The following is a 15,652-nucleotide window of genomic DNA, read 5'->3' as shown; positions in this document are numbered from 1 at the left end:
CTCCTTCAAGGTGAAGTTGTCCAGTTTCAACCAAGTCTTCCTGCCCTGCAAAAACCATGCTGTCACCTGCCATAAGTAAGTGGGACATCCTTTTGTCCGCAATGAGTGAACCATTCTATCCAGATAGACCAAGGGGTACACTGACTTGACTTCCAGGAAGAGTGCTGTCACTACCTTTCCCTCTTTCCATTTATGCTTTGTCCACATTGTGTCTTCCCCACATTTCCCTTGTCTGCCTCCCATATGTCCCCCCAGTAAAATGTTCATCAATTCCTCCCAGAATTTCAGCCTAATAGAAATATTTTTCTGATACACCTTGCTAGTGGTACTTAGCAGTGCAATAGGGCAGTAAGCCCCTGGTAGAGTGTAATTGGGCTTCTTGAGTTTGCAGAGTATTGTTGTGGTTGTGTTCCTCCACGCTTCTGGGAAATATTCCAACCTGATACATTGATTCATCAGTGTTGTTAGTGTGGGTGCTATTGTGCCAGAAAGGTAAAATAGCAGTTCATTTGGGATTCTATCCAGTGTGGTAACCCTGTTCCTGCTCATACCACCACTTCCATATCTCATAAACCCTTCCAAAGTATCCCTTTATTACTTCATATTCAGATTCTACACCCCATTTTACCCCTAGTCACCCACTCATTTCACCTAGGATTTCCAAATGGATCAGCAGTTATTGGCATTCATAGTTTTGGCAGGTATTTTCTTCATACGTATCCTTAGGATTATTACATAAATCATTCATTAGTATCATAGCTACATAGGACTTCAGATTATATATAGCTTTATTACACATTTTTCCCTTCATATGATATCAGCAGTACATTCCTTTATATTTCTTGTAGCTATTACCAAATGCTCATCTTCATTATGTACACTTCTTGGACCTTATATCTTTCACTTCTGCTCATCATTATTTCATCTTCTACATAGTTAAATTTCATATACACTCCTTGGTCATTGTACCTTCATCATTACTGCTCATCTTCAGATATTGTTACTATGTGCTAATCATGTATTACCCCCCTGTATTATTTCTCACATATATAAACACTCCTCTAGATGTTGTATCCCCATTAGAGATGGCATATGGCACCCAGGTACCTATGGCGGGTGCGGGTACCCCCCTGTTTTTTTGCAAATTCCTCACACCCGCAGCCGCACCCAGCACCTGCCATGGGAGGTACCTGGGTGCAGAGGGGGAGGTACCCGGGTATAACCTTTGATGGCTGGCTGACCGGTCATCAAGAGGTTTTATCCTCTTTGATGGCCAGCTGACCAATGTGGTGGGCAAAAGTGGTCCCTGTGTAGAATTGTCAGCACCACCGCTGCTCCAAGATGATTCCCGTGAAAATTTGGGTGATCTGGGGAAACTCCACTCCGCTCCACACGTAATTATGGGGCGCAATAATTGTAGAGCAAGTAAAATAATGTATAAATAACCAAAAGCAAGGGTGGGCCATTACGTTACCCGTAATTGGGAACATAACTTTTAAAGTTACATTACCCAGTAGTTACAGATACCTTGATTTTAGTTACGATATCTGCCGCAGAAAAAGGGCTGTTTATTTTCTAGTTACGTTACCCAGAAGCTTTCAACAAAATGGGTTACGTTACAGTTTTGCCCAAATTTGGGTAACTTTGCCGTAAATTTCCAAGAGAAATGACTATTTGTGGGTTTTTTTGTTCAATATGAGTACGTATTGGGCTTAAGTTGATGTAAAACAGCCACTGATGCCAGTTTCTGCCCAGGGTGTGAGGTCAAAATAGGTGCACAGTGAGGATTGAACCCGCAACCTGAATGTTATAGAACACACAAGACGCAAGCACTAACCATTATGCTAAATTCATTATTCAAATGAACAATCTTTTGGAAAATATTAAACAAAAAATTTCCACCCCCAAAAAGTTACGTTATCCAAAACCTCCAAAACTCAAAAATAAAAAAAATTACTTCACGTTACGTTACTCAAAAAAATGTTACGTTACCCAAATGGCTAATTTGGATAACTAAAAAAAAGTTACGGTATCCAATTAGCCCTCCGTAACGTACTGTAACGTAACTGCCCACCCTTGCCAAAAGGTGCGTGGAATAGCCGCAATAAACACTGTATAACACACCATGAAATACAAAAGATAAAACTCCTCAATTCAAATAACTCTGCCGCAAACAAGTAACATCTCTGCCATAAAGAATCCCTACCAGAGTAACAAGAATGAAGTAAAAACTGTGAAAACATAATAATAAGATGCTGGGGGGGGGCAACAGTGGGTCAGCTACACTACCATAGCTGTTAGCGTAGCGTAGCGCAGCGCAAATGCGCTATTTTTTAGAGTAGTGTAAGCGCAATTGCGCGCATCTGCGCTAACGCTACGCGCACAGGGTGCAAAGCTATTTTAGCTTTTAGCGTAGCGTTAGCGCAGATTTGCGCAATGGCGCTAACGCTAAGCACGCAGGGCGCAAAAGAGCGTTCGCTACGCTGCGCTACAGCGCTTTTTGAGGCAAAAAAGGCCTTTTTTCTGCTAAAAGCGCCTTAGCGCAACATAGCGCAGCGTAGCGGCTGTAGTGTAGCGCTAACGCTAAACAAAAATTGGTGTGCTGTTAGCGCCGCTGAAAATTAGCGCAGCGTGGCGGCGCTAACAGCGCGCAAACACTATTCAAAAAATCAAGGGTGGGCAGTTACGTACGGTACGTTACAGAGGGCTAATTGGATACCGTAACTTTTTTTTAGTTATCCAAATTATCCATTTGGGTAACGTAACATTTTTTTTGAGTAACGTAACGTAAAGTAACTTTTTTTATTTTTGAGTTTTGGAGGTTTTGGATAACGTAACTTTTTTGGGGTGGACATTTTTTGTTCAATATTCTCAAAAAATGGTTCATTTGAATAATGAATTTAGCATAACACTGCCAGCAAACAGCTGACGTAATCCGGATTTCGTCGCGCTGACGTAATCCAGATTCCAATTCAAACCCGCGCCCCGGGTGTGTCGTCACCTGTTGTGGATTTCGTCACCTGCCATTCTCAGTGGCAGGTGCAAGAGGAAAGCACGACTCCCTCGATGGCCGGTGCTAACCGGTCATCGAGGGGACACACACACCTCCCTTGATGGCCCGTCTGGACTGGCCATCAAGAGGAACACACAACATTATCTCGATGGCCGGTCAGTACCGGCCAGTGAGAGTAAGGCACTGTTTGCACTCTTGATGGCCGCGACTGACCGGCCATCAAAAGGTGACACATATACCCCTCGGTGGCCTGTCAGTACACCGGCCATCGAGATAAAAACACTAAACTCTCGATGGCCCGTACTGGCCGGCCATCGAGAGCAAAACTCTTTTCTCGATGTGTATACACATCACCCTTGATGGCCCGTCAGTACTGGCCATCAAGAGGAACATAATACACTCTTGATGGCCTGGACTGATCGGCCATCGAGAGGACATGCGCATCTTGCACAGTGACCCAACTGGTCATTGAGAGCAAAGCGCTTCACTCTCGATGGCCAGTCAGCGCAGGCCATCAAGAGTGTAGTATATTCCTCTTGATGGCCGGTACTGACGGGCCATCGAGTGGGGTGTGTATTTCCTCTCGATGGCCGATCAGTCCAGGCCATCGAGAGTGTATTATGTTCCTCTCGATGGCCGGTACTGACGGGCCATCGAGGGTGATGTGTATACACATCACCAAGAGAGTTTTGCTCTCGATGACCGGCCAGTACGGGCCATCAAGAGTTTAGTGTTTTTGTCTCGATGGCCGGTGTACTGACAGGCCATCAAGGGGTATGTGTATCACCTCTTGATGGCCGGTCAGTAGCGGCCATCGAGAGTATAAATAGTGCTTTACTCTCGCTGGCCAGTACTGACCGGCCATCGAGAGGGTGTAGGGTGTTCCTCTTGATGGCCGGTACAGACGGGCCATCAAGGGAGCTAGGTGCGTGTGTCCTCTCGATGACCGGTTAGCACCGGCCATCAAGGGAGTCGTGCTCTCTTGCACCTGCCACTGAGAATGGCAGGTGACGAAATGCACAACAGGTGACGACACACCCAGGGCGCGAGTTTGAATTTGAGTTTGGATTTCGTCAGCGCGACAAAATCCGGGTTACGTCAGCTGTTTGCTGGCGGTGTAATGGTTAGTGCTTGCCACTTGTATGTTTTGCAACATGCAGGTTGCGGGTTCAATCCTCACTGTGCACCTATTTTGACCTGACACCCTGGGCAGAAACTGGCATCAGTGGCTGTTTTACATCAACTTGAGCCCAATACGTACTCATATTGAACAAAAAAACCCACAAATAGTCATTTCTCTTGGAAATTTACGGCAAAGTTACCCAAATTTGGGCAAAACTGTAACGTAACCCATTTTGTTGAAAGCTTCTGGGTAACGTAACTAGAAAATAAACAGCCCTTTTTCTGCGGCAGATATCGTAACTAAAATCAAGGTATCTGTAACTACTGGGTAACGTAACTTTAAAAGTTACGTTACAGTTACGTTCCCAATTACGGGTAACGTAACGGCCCACCCTTGAAAAAATGCCAGCGCTTTTTGCTGCTACGCTAAATGTTAGGGCTAAAATAGCGTAGTTTAGCGTAGCGGCCCACTGTTGGGGGGGGGGGGGGGGGGGGGAGAACTCCCTCCCCCCTCCGTACAAAAGGAAAAACAACATGAGAAAGAAAATCCATCCTCCTCCGCCTGCCTCTCACGCACGCCATCTGCCAAGCCACACTCCCACAACCATGCACTTCATCCGTCCATGCTGCTCTCATGCAGACCATCTGTCAACTTTGCCACACTTCATCGCCTACCATTGGACTCCTCTTGCATTAGCTTCCTCACCTCTGTCTAGCCTTCAATGCCAGGATTGCACATGCCTCCTCTGCCCCAGCTACGCCCACTTTGGCTGCCACAGCTTCCCCCGGTCACAGCCTATACTAGCCAGTCTGCGCCAGCCTGCGTAAGTGGAGTTCAGCTCCGCCACCGCTGCACCCTGTACATAGCCCCGCGCGCCGCCTTGTGGACATCCTCTGCACTGTGCCGCTCCATGCCAACCTTGCGGAATCCACAGCCCGCAAAATCCGCACTGTGCTGCTCCACTCCAGCCTTGCGGAATCCGCAGCCCGCAACCTCTGCAAGCCTGTGTGGACAATTTGGGTCCCCAACCCGGTTTTACCATCACAGCGCACAGTAATTTGGGGCTGTCCAAGCATCCTTGGTGAATGAAAGATATTTCTGTTTAGCTATGTATTGCAGCTTGATATTCTCCTGTGATGCTATATGCATCCAAGAGAGATGGTTTGAAATGCCGGTTTGGCAGGTGTTGTCCATCAAGGGCATCGCCTCTTCATTCACAAGTTGGACAAGATTTTGGAAAGACTTCTTTTTGACAATGGAAAAAGAGAGATCACAATTGGCAATGAAGTATACTAGTGCAGTTTTGAGTGTTTTGTTCTTGAGCTCAACCTAGAAAAACAAAATCAGCCACTCAGGATTCATGAAGATTGCATTTACAAATCCTATCTGTCACATACTTTTGGCACAAACTTTGAGTTCCTTGCCATTTCCTATATCAATCTGTGAGTTTGCAGCTTTTTTGACAAGCTTTGGATTGGCAAGGTGATGGATTTTCTTCAGATGCTCGTGGAAGTTCTTGGTCTCTTCAACTTTGAGCCACAAATCTTGCCGGTCTTGAGGACAACTTGGCAGATAGCCACATCACCCTGGACTTTCAGATGGTTCCAAACCCAGTTACGGTGTTGATTGTCCGGTTTTGACGTATCACCATTTCCTGTGTTGCTATTGTCATCAACTTCAATGACAGTCCTTGGTGTTGGATCTGGTGTGGGTGGGCTATTGTGGCGGCTTTGAGTTTGGGTTTGCTTTCCCTTCATGGTTAGTTAATTTTGGAGGTTCAGGCAGGATGATGGCACCAATATGGTTGGCCACTGCCAATGACTGAAAAAAAGCCTAAACACCCGGGTGGTTTGGTTTCCACCCGGGTAAACTTGGATACGGGCCTTGGGATGGGGATGACCCCCCATCCCAAACCCGGGGTTACACCTTTAAACAGCACCCAAACCCCACCCAACATTTAGCGCGGGTTGGGTTGGGTTGGGGCAGATTTGAAAATATGCTGCCTGAACCCAACCCAACATCATACTATTTTGGGTTGGGTTGGCTTGGGTCTTTGGTCAACCTGACCCATTAGGTGCAAAAAAACCCAAATTGACTGTTGGTGGCGTCTTAGTTGGGTTGCAGGCTGACCCAATTAGAAAATAGGCTGCCCAAACCCCTCCTAACAATTTTACAAGTCGGGTTGGGTCAGGTTTGGGTCTTGTTATTTTCTTTATAAAAAGAACGTGACTGAACCCAACCCAAAAACCAACGGGTCTCGGGTTGGTTTTGGGTTGGGCCAACCCATATACACCCTGAATGCCAAGTATTTTTCCTCCAGTCATTTGTGATTTCTTTCTCAGCCAAATTTTTGACTTTGTGCCCAAGTCCCTCCCTGCGGATGGTGCTGCTTCGCGGCCAGCCACAGCGAGCCTCCCACCAGGGGGGACTGTGTCAAGTTAGGGATGGAGGTGTGTGTGGTCAATTCGGCCGGGAGGCGACCCGCAGAGGTCAGCAAGTGATCGCGGGTTTGACTGCCCCCGGCAATGTTCCCAGGGTCCTTCTGCGGGTCCGTTGGATCGGGAAAAAGGAACCCGGGCCGCCAAAGTTCGCCCCGAACGCCCAGTCGCGGTTCCGTTAGAGATGCTCTAAACTGGCCAAGTCTAGCCAGACGGGTATTTTTCGACCAAGGACAATGGAGGTGAGTAAGAGGTACATTACTGAAACTATTATGCGAAAAAGCAGCAAAGAAACAAGACTGACCCGAGTTCTCTCTTCGTCACTTGTTTTAACAAATCAATCGAAGATCTTGAATCCGAATCTACTGCCGCTCTCGGCATTCGAAACCTTGGAATTAGCCACGCAGGAGTCGAATTCCAACGTGCAACAGCAGCAACTGACACCGCAACCAAATAGTCAGTCGTGTACTAGATCTAGTCATCGGTTGAGTGATGTACTTATTCAAGCGCTGTCAAAACCTAGATAACTTGGAGCAACTCGTCAAGAACATCTTGACCCACTTCGAACATCCCAATCTTCACTTACCGCAAGCCAAACAATCTACACAATCGATCCTTTCTTTATGCGAATCTCTTCGGAATCGTTTCGGTCAGGTCTCTGGAAGAACAAACGGTCTGACCAAAGCCGAAAGATTACAAATTTGTGATTTAGCTCCAACCGAGCTAGTCGAAATTTATCTGGTATTCATATCCTCATAACGACCTATCCTTCTATTGATCCTGGCTTTTTCTCTTAACTTTGGGGTGCTTTTTATTTTTTTGTGCGTGATAAAACAGATCATCGAAGAATGCGACTCGAGATTTACGGAGGAAGAAATCCAAGAAATCATCGACTTGGTCAAGGAGAATTTATCAGCCGATCGACGAACGACCCAGACAACTGTGCACACCACTACCCGCAAAACGATAAATACATTAAACGGTAGCAACGAGAATGACCAGGAAACATTTGAATACGAAGAAGATCCCAACTTCAATCTGGGAGATATAGATGATGATGATGCACTGGTCGCTGAAGCACGCGAGGGCGGCCCACCTGCTGACCAAGAACTGGATGAAGTACCTGATTAAGGTCGCAATAATCATCAATAGCATGATACAAATCAACGAAAAAAGCTGTCTTGAATTTCCATTGATTTGTTCGAAATGAAATCTAGCCGGTTTGAAACGTGACTGAATTCCGTATGAACGTTGAGTTCGACAACAAGAATAATTTCTTCCCAAAAACAGGACACTACTAGTGGCTTATGCCAGCACTACTTCTCAGTTTTTCCGATAAGCAAGACCAGATTTGATTCCTTCAGAGCATTATTACGGTCAGTGAGCAGCTTGAGCACAATCAAAACTAACACCAGCGGCAAGCTTTCCACGAATGTAGCGTAATTTATCCAAATCAGCTCTGCATTCGCGACTCGATTCCTACTTTGTCATAAATATTTATATATATTGTACACACATCTGCAGGGGAATAGAACCGTTTCCTGGGAACAAAGAACAATAGAGTTGCCAACTTTGATGCTCTATAAGCATAGCTGAAACAGTAGTTAAAGAGACCGAGGATTTGAAGTGCGGCTGATATGTACGATCTATAAGGTCGCGTGAAATCTTGCATTCAAAAATCTAATAATACGCCTGGGGCAGCCTTTTGCAGGTGTCGAAGCTGCGAGCCGGGTCGTTATAAGCAAGATGTTGGTGGAAGAGGCAAGGGAGCCAAGGCGGGCGGAGGACGGACCTGGATGAGTCCTTTGAGAGCGGAACGCAGGTTATCGTCTGCAGCCCCATCCTTCTCATTGAGTCGTCTCACTTCCTGCTCCTCTTCTTCCTCTTGCTGGGCGACTTGGGTGGCCCGATGAATCAACTCGATCGTAAACAGTCGCAGATATTCCGTCGATAATCGTAGACCGATCTCGTTGATCTTCGGCGGTTTCTCAACCATCAACTTCAGCGAACTCTTCCGTTCGTTCGTCCAGGCCTGTCGGAATATCTCCTGGATCGTTCCCTTGTTTTCGCATCAAAACGAAGACAGAATGATAGTAGCCGGCTTAGTACGCCAACCTGCATGTTTGGTTGGAATGTGGTGGAGTGGCGAATGGCCAGAGAGGGTGTGTCTGAGTGTGGACTCACGCTTTTGAATTTCGGAACTTGGTTGATATCTGTCGAATCCATGATCGAGGGCTGGTCTGGAGGTTGAGAACGGCCAGGGGGGTATTGGAGGACTTCCCGTCATTTTTGAATAAATCTGGAATTTCAGATTTCGCAGGGAAATCTGGAATTTGGGACTCTGGATTGCTTCGGGGATCTTCGGGGACCTAGATTTCCCTGCGAAATCTGAAATCTGGCGGCTCAGATCTGACTTTCCAGATCGACGGGAAGTCCTCCATTACATATTTAAGTTGAGGACAAACGATACATAGAATAACATATTTATCTAAATAAGTACAACCAATCACAAACATTCGAATCCAAAGCAACGGAGCAAAATGGCCGATACCACGCCTAACCAAGAACCTCACATCCTCAGATTCGCATCACCCAACCATCATCAAGAGTTTTTTTATTCCAACATACACCCCACAGACGAAGATGAGCTGGTTACCACCTCCTACCTCTTACTTGACCTACCACCGGAACTACTCGAGCCAGTGATAAAACGACTGAAGGGGCAAGATGAAGCAGCGGGCGATCTGCAAATGGAACTTCGCGGGAGAAACGACGATGAGGTAGTTCTGACCACACCCGACAAGACTTTCCAACTTCGCACGGTTCAGAACAGCAACAGTGTGCTGGTATGTGGAACAAGCCGTTTGGACGGCGAAAATCCGAAGCTCGGTTTGACTGTCTTGAAAGTTGTTCACGAAACGATCGAATTGGGCGATGTCACGTGCTTCCCAGGGAATCGGCTGGATAGGATTAAGCAGCTGCTTCAACCTCACTTGTACACAGGCGAAACCAGCGAGGCTGAAAGACGAATGGAAGACTCAAAGTCCCTCGACGTTCCGTTGCCGGTCACCCTGGACTCCTTATCTCAGGAGGTTCGAGCATCCGATTCAGAAATACAGGACTACCTGAACCAGTTGCACGTCATCGAACTTGATGGCTCCTTGCGAATGATCAGCTTGGGTTATCTATCGACCATACTATCCGGCCTCTTGAAGTCCTTGGAGGAGCTCGGGGTGGGCCCACAGGAACAGTTTGCTATCGGGCCTGTAATCGACATCATCACGTCTCGGTTGGACATTCACCAAGCTGTACTTTTACAGATTTTCCAAAAAATCTCAGTCGACTTCAAAATTAACCAACCATATGATTCATTCGATCCACAACAAAACACAATTTTGAAGTTGCAGGAAGTCGTCAACTTGATTGGCCTCTCACAACTGCTTTGCATCAAGCCTACAAAGTTAGAATCAAGCCACAATCCAAAGGATCATCGATACATTCAAAAAATGAACGTCGAAAGTTTCTTGGCGACTTGGACTTCGAAGTTACCCGAAAGACTCTCCGAAAAGTGTTCAATTGAAAGCTTATCCTCGCACTCGATTTTATCTAACGATCAAAAAAGTATCATCGTAATTCCGATCGACAAATTATCTCTGGAGCCCAAGATGAGAATGTCACAGCTGTTCGAAATCCAGCCCAAGTGGAAGATCGATGAAATCGAAAGATTTTTATTTCCTGTCACTGGCGGCGGCTTAAAGAAAAAGTTCGATGAATTGATCCTCAAGTTTTGCCGGAAGATCAAAGAACCGTCCGGCAATCCCGCTTCTCATTCCAAACAAAACTCGAAAAACTCGACCCCTTCGGAAACTGTCTGGCTAACTGCAAGAAACAAGTGGTAGCTTGTTGACAATCCCTTCCTCACCATCCTTACTTGAGAAAACAAAAAACTTGTCAAGTTATTGTATTTGTTCACCTTCCGGGCATTCTTTTCCTTATGGATCTCGCAAGCATTTCGAGGTTGTTTTGGAACTTCATCTGATGATCTTGTAAAAGATTTCAGATGACTGGTACCTTTGTAAAATGATTCAAGAATTGTAATATTTTGAACCTTGAGTTGGATTGAACTTAACCAAGTCTCTATGAACTTTGCACATCAAAAATTTAGTACTTATCTTTCTATCCAGAAACAGACAAGGAGAAAGGAATGGGAAGAAAAGTAGAGAACATCAAACCTGAGAAACACTAAATTATGGGGGGGGTAGAATTTTACAACCCTTTTTTTACAAGGCATAAGCCTTGTAAACTGCATCCATTGTGAAATTACGACAAGCCGGGAGGCATTCATAATTTTCCACGCCTCCTCCCATATTTTCCACCATCGTGAAACAAGCACTGTAAAAGATACCTTGCAATTTTTTTGTCAAAGGGACTGAAATGTAATTTCACAAGTGATTCTCTTACAAGGATCTCCCTCGTAAAGAATAAGCCTTGCAAAAAAGCTCGTGGGGCTAAAAAGCTTCAAATTCACAAGGCTTCACTTACAAGGGATACATCTTTGTCCTCACAACGGTTGCAAAATTCTCATCAGGCCAAAGGAAACCAGAATTTTACGAGCCATATAAAATTTTGCAAGTGACAAATTGCAAAGCAGGAAACAAAAAAAAACAATAAGAAACCATAGATAACTGCCCACCATCCCTCTCCTAAAACACCCAAATATGAGATGCGATGGGTGCCAGTTTCCGAGTGGGAGAGGCTAGTGTGATCACAAGAAAACTCAGCACTTCGGCTGCGCAGAAGCGGAATATGGCTGGCATCATGGATTGATCAGGTCGCCAATCGATGCACCGACCGATAACTTAAACTTGTCCATCCATCTTTATGCTTTTGGGGATACATAGCCGGCTATATTCGGGCTATGTGCCCCTCCACTTCTTCAAGAACTCCCTCCGATAGTTTTGCATATCTTTGCCCCACTTGATCTCTTCTGGGGTGTCCACGTTTTCAGGGCTATCGCCAAGGGACGAGTCGGGCTGGATATCTTCCAGTCGGGCAATCTGGAACGCCTCGATCTTTGACTCGTGTTGGAAATTGGTTATTGCCGAGGGGTCTTCCAGGAAATGATGCATTAGCCAAAGGAATGCGTATGCCCTTAGTTTCGTCGGGATCCTGGAAGGTGTGTATGTCAAGTTGGGGGCTGTAAGATTGAGAGTATTTCATGTGCACGATGAAGGTAAACGGATGGGTAAAACGGCCTACGTGTTGGGTGAGAAGAGGTCGTGCAGCACAAAGCCCTCGGGAAAATACTTCATGCTAACATACTGCGACCAGCTCAATGTGTATGTCAGCATTGTCAGTTTCAGGCTTAACAGTCGATTGCAGAGACTCACAGGTTCAACGCCAAATAGTTCAAAAATCAGATTGACAACAGTTGTTGGAGGTCTATACCCAAGGGCCTGTGGTGATATCAAGCAACAACATAAGAAGTAAGCCTGACAGATCAGTAATTGGTTGAGACTCTCCAAGACTGACGCTTCTCTTTGCAATATCTGGTAATGATTTGGGTTTGTTGTTGAACTCGGAAGGTAGTTGGCAGGATTTCAGCATGGTCTTGATCCTTGGGGCATCTTGTAGATTTGTTTGGCAGTATTCATCCTTCTGGAGACACGGGACAGGATGGTAAGTCCTCATGTAGGCCCTGAGCTCGGGATAGACTGCGCCGATAGAAGTCAGTATTTCCATCAGCTTTTGAGCCAGCACGAGTGATCAAGCCAGGCGACTCACACGCCACGGTAGTATTGATTCGGCCAATATTGATGAGGAATGACGCGATGCAAAAGTTTGTCGCCCACTAGCTCGGATTGTCGGTAGATGAGTCAGTTAGATAGCAGGCAGGGGAAAAAGCAGATCTTTCTGAGATGAGCAAAAAGGCAGGCAGACAGACTCACTTGCGGGTTGTTGTCTAGCTGCCTGACCGTACTTTTGGCAGCCTTACTGAATCTGGATAGGGTTTCGACGTAGAGTTCCTTGAAGGATATGGCCCGTCAATCGAGGGGACTCGTGAACTGAAAAGTGCGGTCGTTACTTGATCGCCACAAGCAATTGAGCGTCGACGTCAGATCTTCTTCATCCTTCTTCAGATCCCGATTCTGGGGACGGCGTCTGGGGACTTACAAAATGTTGCTCATCAGATCGTATTGTATGTCTTTGCGGGTGAACATTTCCCCTACACGTTTGCATTGGATGAGAGATGCGTGAGCATAGGTCTAGTCGATTTCCGGCCGTGAAGCCTGCAAGAGGTTGACGTACCGTCCTGTTGTCAGGGTCTTTGGGAGAATTGGGCTGGGATAAATGTTTGTGATTGCTACCGCTGTCCGACATGGCTGGAATAATCACGGACTCAGAGAGGTGAAAATAGTAAGCCGCCTTGAATCTTGTCTTGTTAGAGCTGCCGGAAGGATGGATAAATCAGCCAATGCCGGAAACACAGAGGTGGAGGAACAAACGAGTGGGAGGGACAAACCTATAAGTGGCTGGGCATCCATCGTAATGAAACTGTTGAGGCGTGCAAAATTTAACCATGATCGTGAGGGGATACATTTTTCCGGCCAAATACAGGCTTGTAAAAGAAGGCTTGTAACCTGTACGCCGGAAAAATATATATCTGAGTTGGAATGTTGAAATTACAGATGTGGTGTCACAAGGTTTGTGAAACATGCAGTGTAATATTACATAAGTCCCCTGTACATAGTATGTTTACAGTGTATGTGTTACAACGTATACTTTACAAGGGCCAAGAAAAGTCCAAAATCCCTGTAAAATTATGTTTTACACCATACTTTGTGTAAAATTCCAACCCATATGGTTCACAAGTCATAAGCCTTGTGAAACAAGTTTTGTAAAATTCACGAAGCCGCTAAATTATGGTGTTCAAAGCTCAAATTTATGCATGCATAAATGTGTAAATCATAAATTCATAAAACTTTGTTGGCAGGGAAAGCCAAAGATTACATAAGCAGATTGGTGAGATCCCCTGCAAACAAAGTTTTATGATTTATGACTTACACATTTATGTATGCATAAATTTCAACTTTTGAGAGAATATCAGTTGAAGAAAAAGATGTGATGGAGGAACGGGGGCTTGGATTGGACCAAGGAGCTCAAGGTGGTTTGAGTTTGAATTGCTCTGACTTGATGATTGTTAGAGATGGCCGCAGGTACCTGCTAGGCACGACAGGACCCCGGAAAGCCCCAACCAAGCTGGCCTATGTAAATTCCAGGAATTCTGGGTTTTGGATACATGGGGAAATTGGGTTTTCCCTGATTGGACCGGGTTTAGATATGTAGTACATCTGGAGGATTTTCCCCCACGGGGCTTGGCAAGAGCTGAAAATGGGATGCAAAAAAACCTTTCTGAGCAACAATTGAACCCAAGACTTCAAAATTTGGGTTTCTTTTCCATTCAAACCCAGAAAAATACCAAAACAATTAGCAACATCATGCAAAAAAAATCAAACCCACTATGTATCTGGTGATTTACATCAGGAGCATTTTGCAAAAAAATGTCCCCCGGATACGTGCTACTGTACTAAATAAGCCAGCTTGGTTGGGGCTTTCCGGGTTCCTGGCAAGACAGGTACGCGCTGGCGGGTAGCAGGTGCAGGTGTGGGTGTCCAAAATTTGGGGAAGCAGGTATGACATCAAGTCAACAGAAATTCCTGTGCACAAACGATTTCCTGAGTTCTGTCACTTTCTTTCTTTGGCTATTAACCAAAGAACATAATAGGGGGTATCAAATATGAACAAATCCACTGTTATGTAATTGACAGGTTTGAAAAAAAACCACCATTTTTATAACATGCTGGTCCTTCAGCTACCCCATTTTGGGATTCACTGGTCAAGGATTCTATTTTTGCCTAATCAAATGGTTTCTAATTGTGGATTTCTTATATTTGATACACCCTAACACCTTTTTCTTTGGCCAAAAGCCAAAGGTCAGTGGAGCCAGCGGTGGTTAGTTACAATACACTACAATAACCACTGTTATCTGCGTAGCGTAATGCTTGCCGTTACTGCGCTCAAGCGTTAGTGCTAATAGTAACAACCAGTTGTAACCCCGGGCCCGTATTGTAACGGGCCTGATTTTCTTGGTGCGTTAGTCGTGTTACTAGGAGCGTAACGCGTTAACCACCGGTTAACGAGATAAAGAGGGGCAAATGCCCCCTCTGGATCATATTCAGTCTGATATCTGCCCCTCTGTGCGGGCAGATATTGTAACGGATGTCAAATTTCAAGCATCCTGGGTGTGTGATATTGTAACACACTTCCGTTATGTTTGATGGTAACGGTAACGAGAGAAAAACCGTTATGATATCAGTACGTTACCAATAACCGTACCGTAACTACCCACCGTTGGTGGAGCTGGCGCTGGAAAAGGAGCTGGGTGAGCTGGAAATAACCACCCATCTCAGTACACCACGGACACAAAACTCCAAAGTAGCTTTGGAGTTGCTTCAAATGAAAATTGAAGGCAAATCAATTCAGTAGGAACATTGGTCCACAGCACATTTGACATATTTGTTGAATATGTCTCAAATAAACTTCAAAGATTATTTGAATGCTTGTTCAAAACTATTGAGCAGGACCCTTTCAAACTTCAAAGTACATTTGAAGTTAAACCTCAAAAGTGTGTCCGCTGTGTAATACACTCCGCATTGTATGGTACCAGTGCAACAATATAATATTGGATACAACAATATAACATTATCCAATACAATTTATTTCATACTTGATACGTGCCAGTACACTATCTGATCCAAATTATTTTGTATCCAATACACACCAATACATACCAATACAATGTATTGGTGTATCCTATACATAATGATACAATGTATTATGTTTCCAATACATACCAATACAATGTGTTGTTGTATCTGATACATGCCAATACAATGTATTGGGGTATCTGATACATACCAATACAATGTATTGTCTGCTTGGCCAAGTATTTTTTTAAAAAAAAACTGCCTTAACCCCTGACCCTCTGACCCTCAAATGGGGGATGGGGGAAGTGGG

General features: G+C 45.2%; 4 protein-coding genes across 4 annotated transcripts; 2 read left to right on the top strand and 2 right to left on the bottom strand.

The window, feature by feature from the left end:
* Positions 1-6,810: 6,810 nt before the first annotated feature.
* On the top strand, positions 6,811-7,705 carry PtA15_9A201 (uncharacterized protein; the record flags this gene model as incomplete). The annotated part of the gene is made up of 4 exons (XM_053172386.1): positions 6,811-6,816; positions 6,922-7,030; positions 7,098-7,315; positions 7,412-7,705. The coding sequence occupies 4 exons, from the start codon at positions 6,811-6,813 to the stop codon at positions 7,703-7,705; spliced, it is 627 nt and encodes a 208-aa protein (XP_053023631.1).
* A 541-nt stretch (positions 7,706-8,246) lies between these two features.
* Positions 8,247-8,800, bottom strand: PtA15_9A200 (uncharacterized protein; the record flags this gene model as incomplete). Its single annotated transcript, XM_053172385.1, has 3 exons — positions 8,247-8,294; positions 8,367-8,633; positions 8,759-8,800. 3 exons carry the CDS (start codon positions 8,798-8,800, stop codon positions 8,247-8,249), a joined length of 357 nt encoding a protein of 118 aa, XP_053023630.1.
* Positions 8,801-9,114: 314 nt separating this feature from the next.
* On the top strand, positions 9,115-10,473 carry PtA15_9A199 (uncharacterized protein; the record flags this gene model as incomplete). Its single annotated transcript, XM_053172382.1, has 1 exon — positions 9,115-10,473. The coding sequence occupies one exon, from the start codon at positions 9,115-9,117 to the stop codon at positions 10,471-10,473; it is 1,359 nt and encodes a 452-aa protein (XP_053023629.1).
* Positions 10,474-11,490: 1,017 nt separating this feature from the next.
* Positions 11,491-12,836, bottom strand: PtA15_9A198 (uncharacterized protein; the record flags this gene model as incomplete). The annotated part of the gene is made up of 7 exons (XM_053172381.1): positions 11,491-11,743; positions 11,834-11,895; positions 11,965-12,030; positions 12,107-12,288; positions 12,359-12,425; positions 12,523-12,600; positions 12,807-12,836. 7 exons carry the CDS (start codon positions 12,834-12,836, stop codon positions 11,491-11,493), a joined length of 738 nt encoding a protein of 245 aa, XP_053023628.1.
* Between the last annotated feature and the right edge of the window lie 2,816 nt (positions 12,837-15,652).

Source organism: Puccinia triticina, chromosome 9A, assembly GCF_026914185.1.
Source record: "Puccinia triticina chromosome 9A, complete sequence".
Lineage (NCBI taxonomy): Eukaryota > Fungi > Basidiomycota > Pucciniomycetes > Pucciniales > Pucciniaceae > Puccinia > Puccinia triticina.
This window is presented reverse-complemented; position numbering and strand designations above follow the sequence as displayed.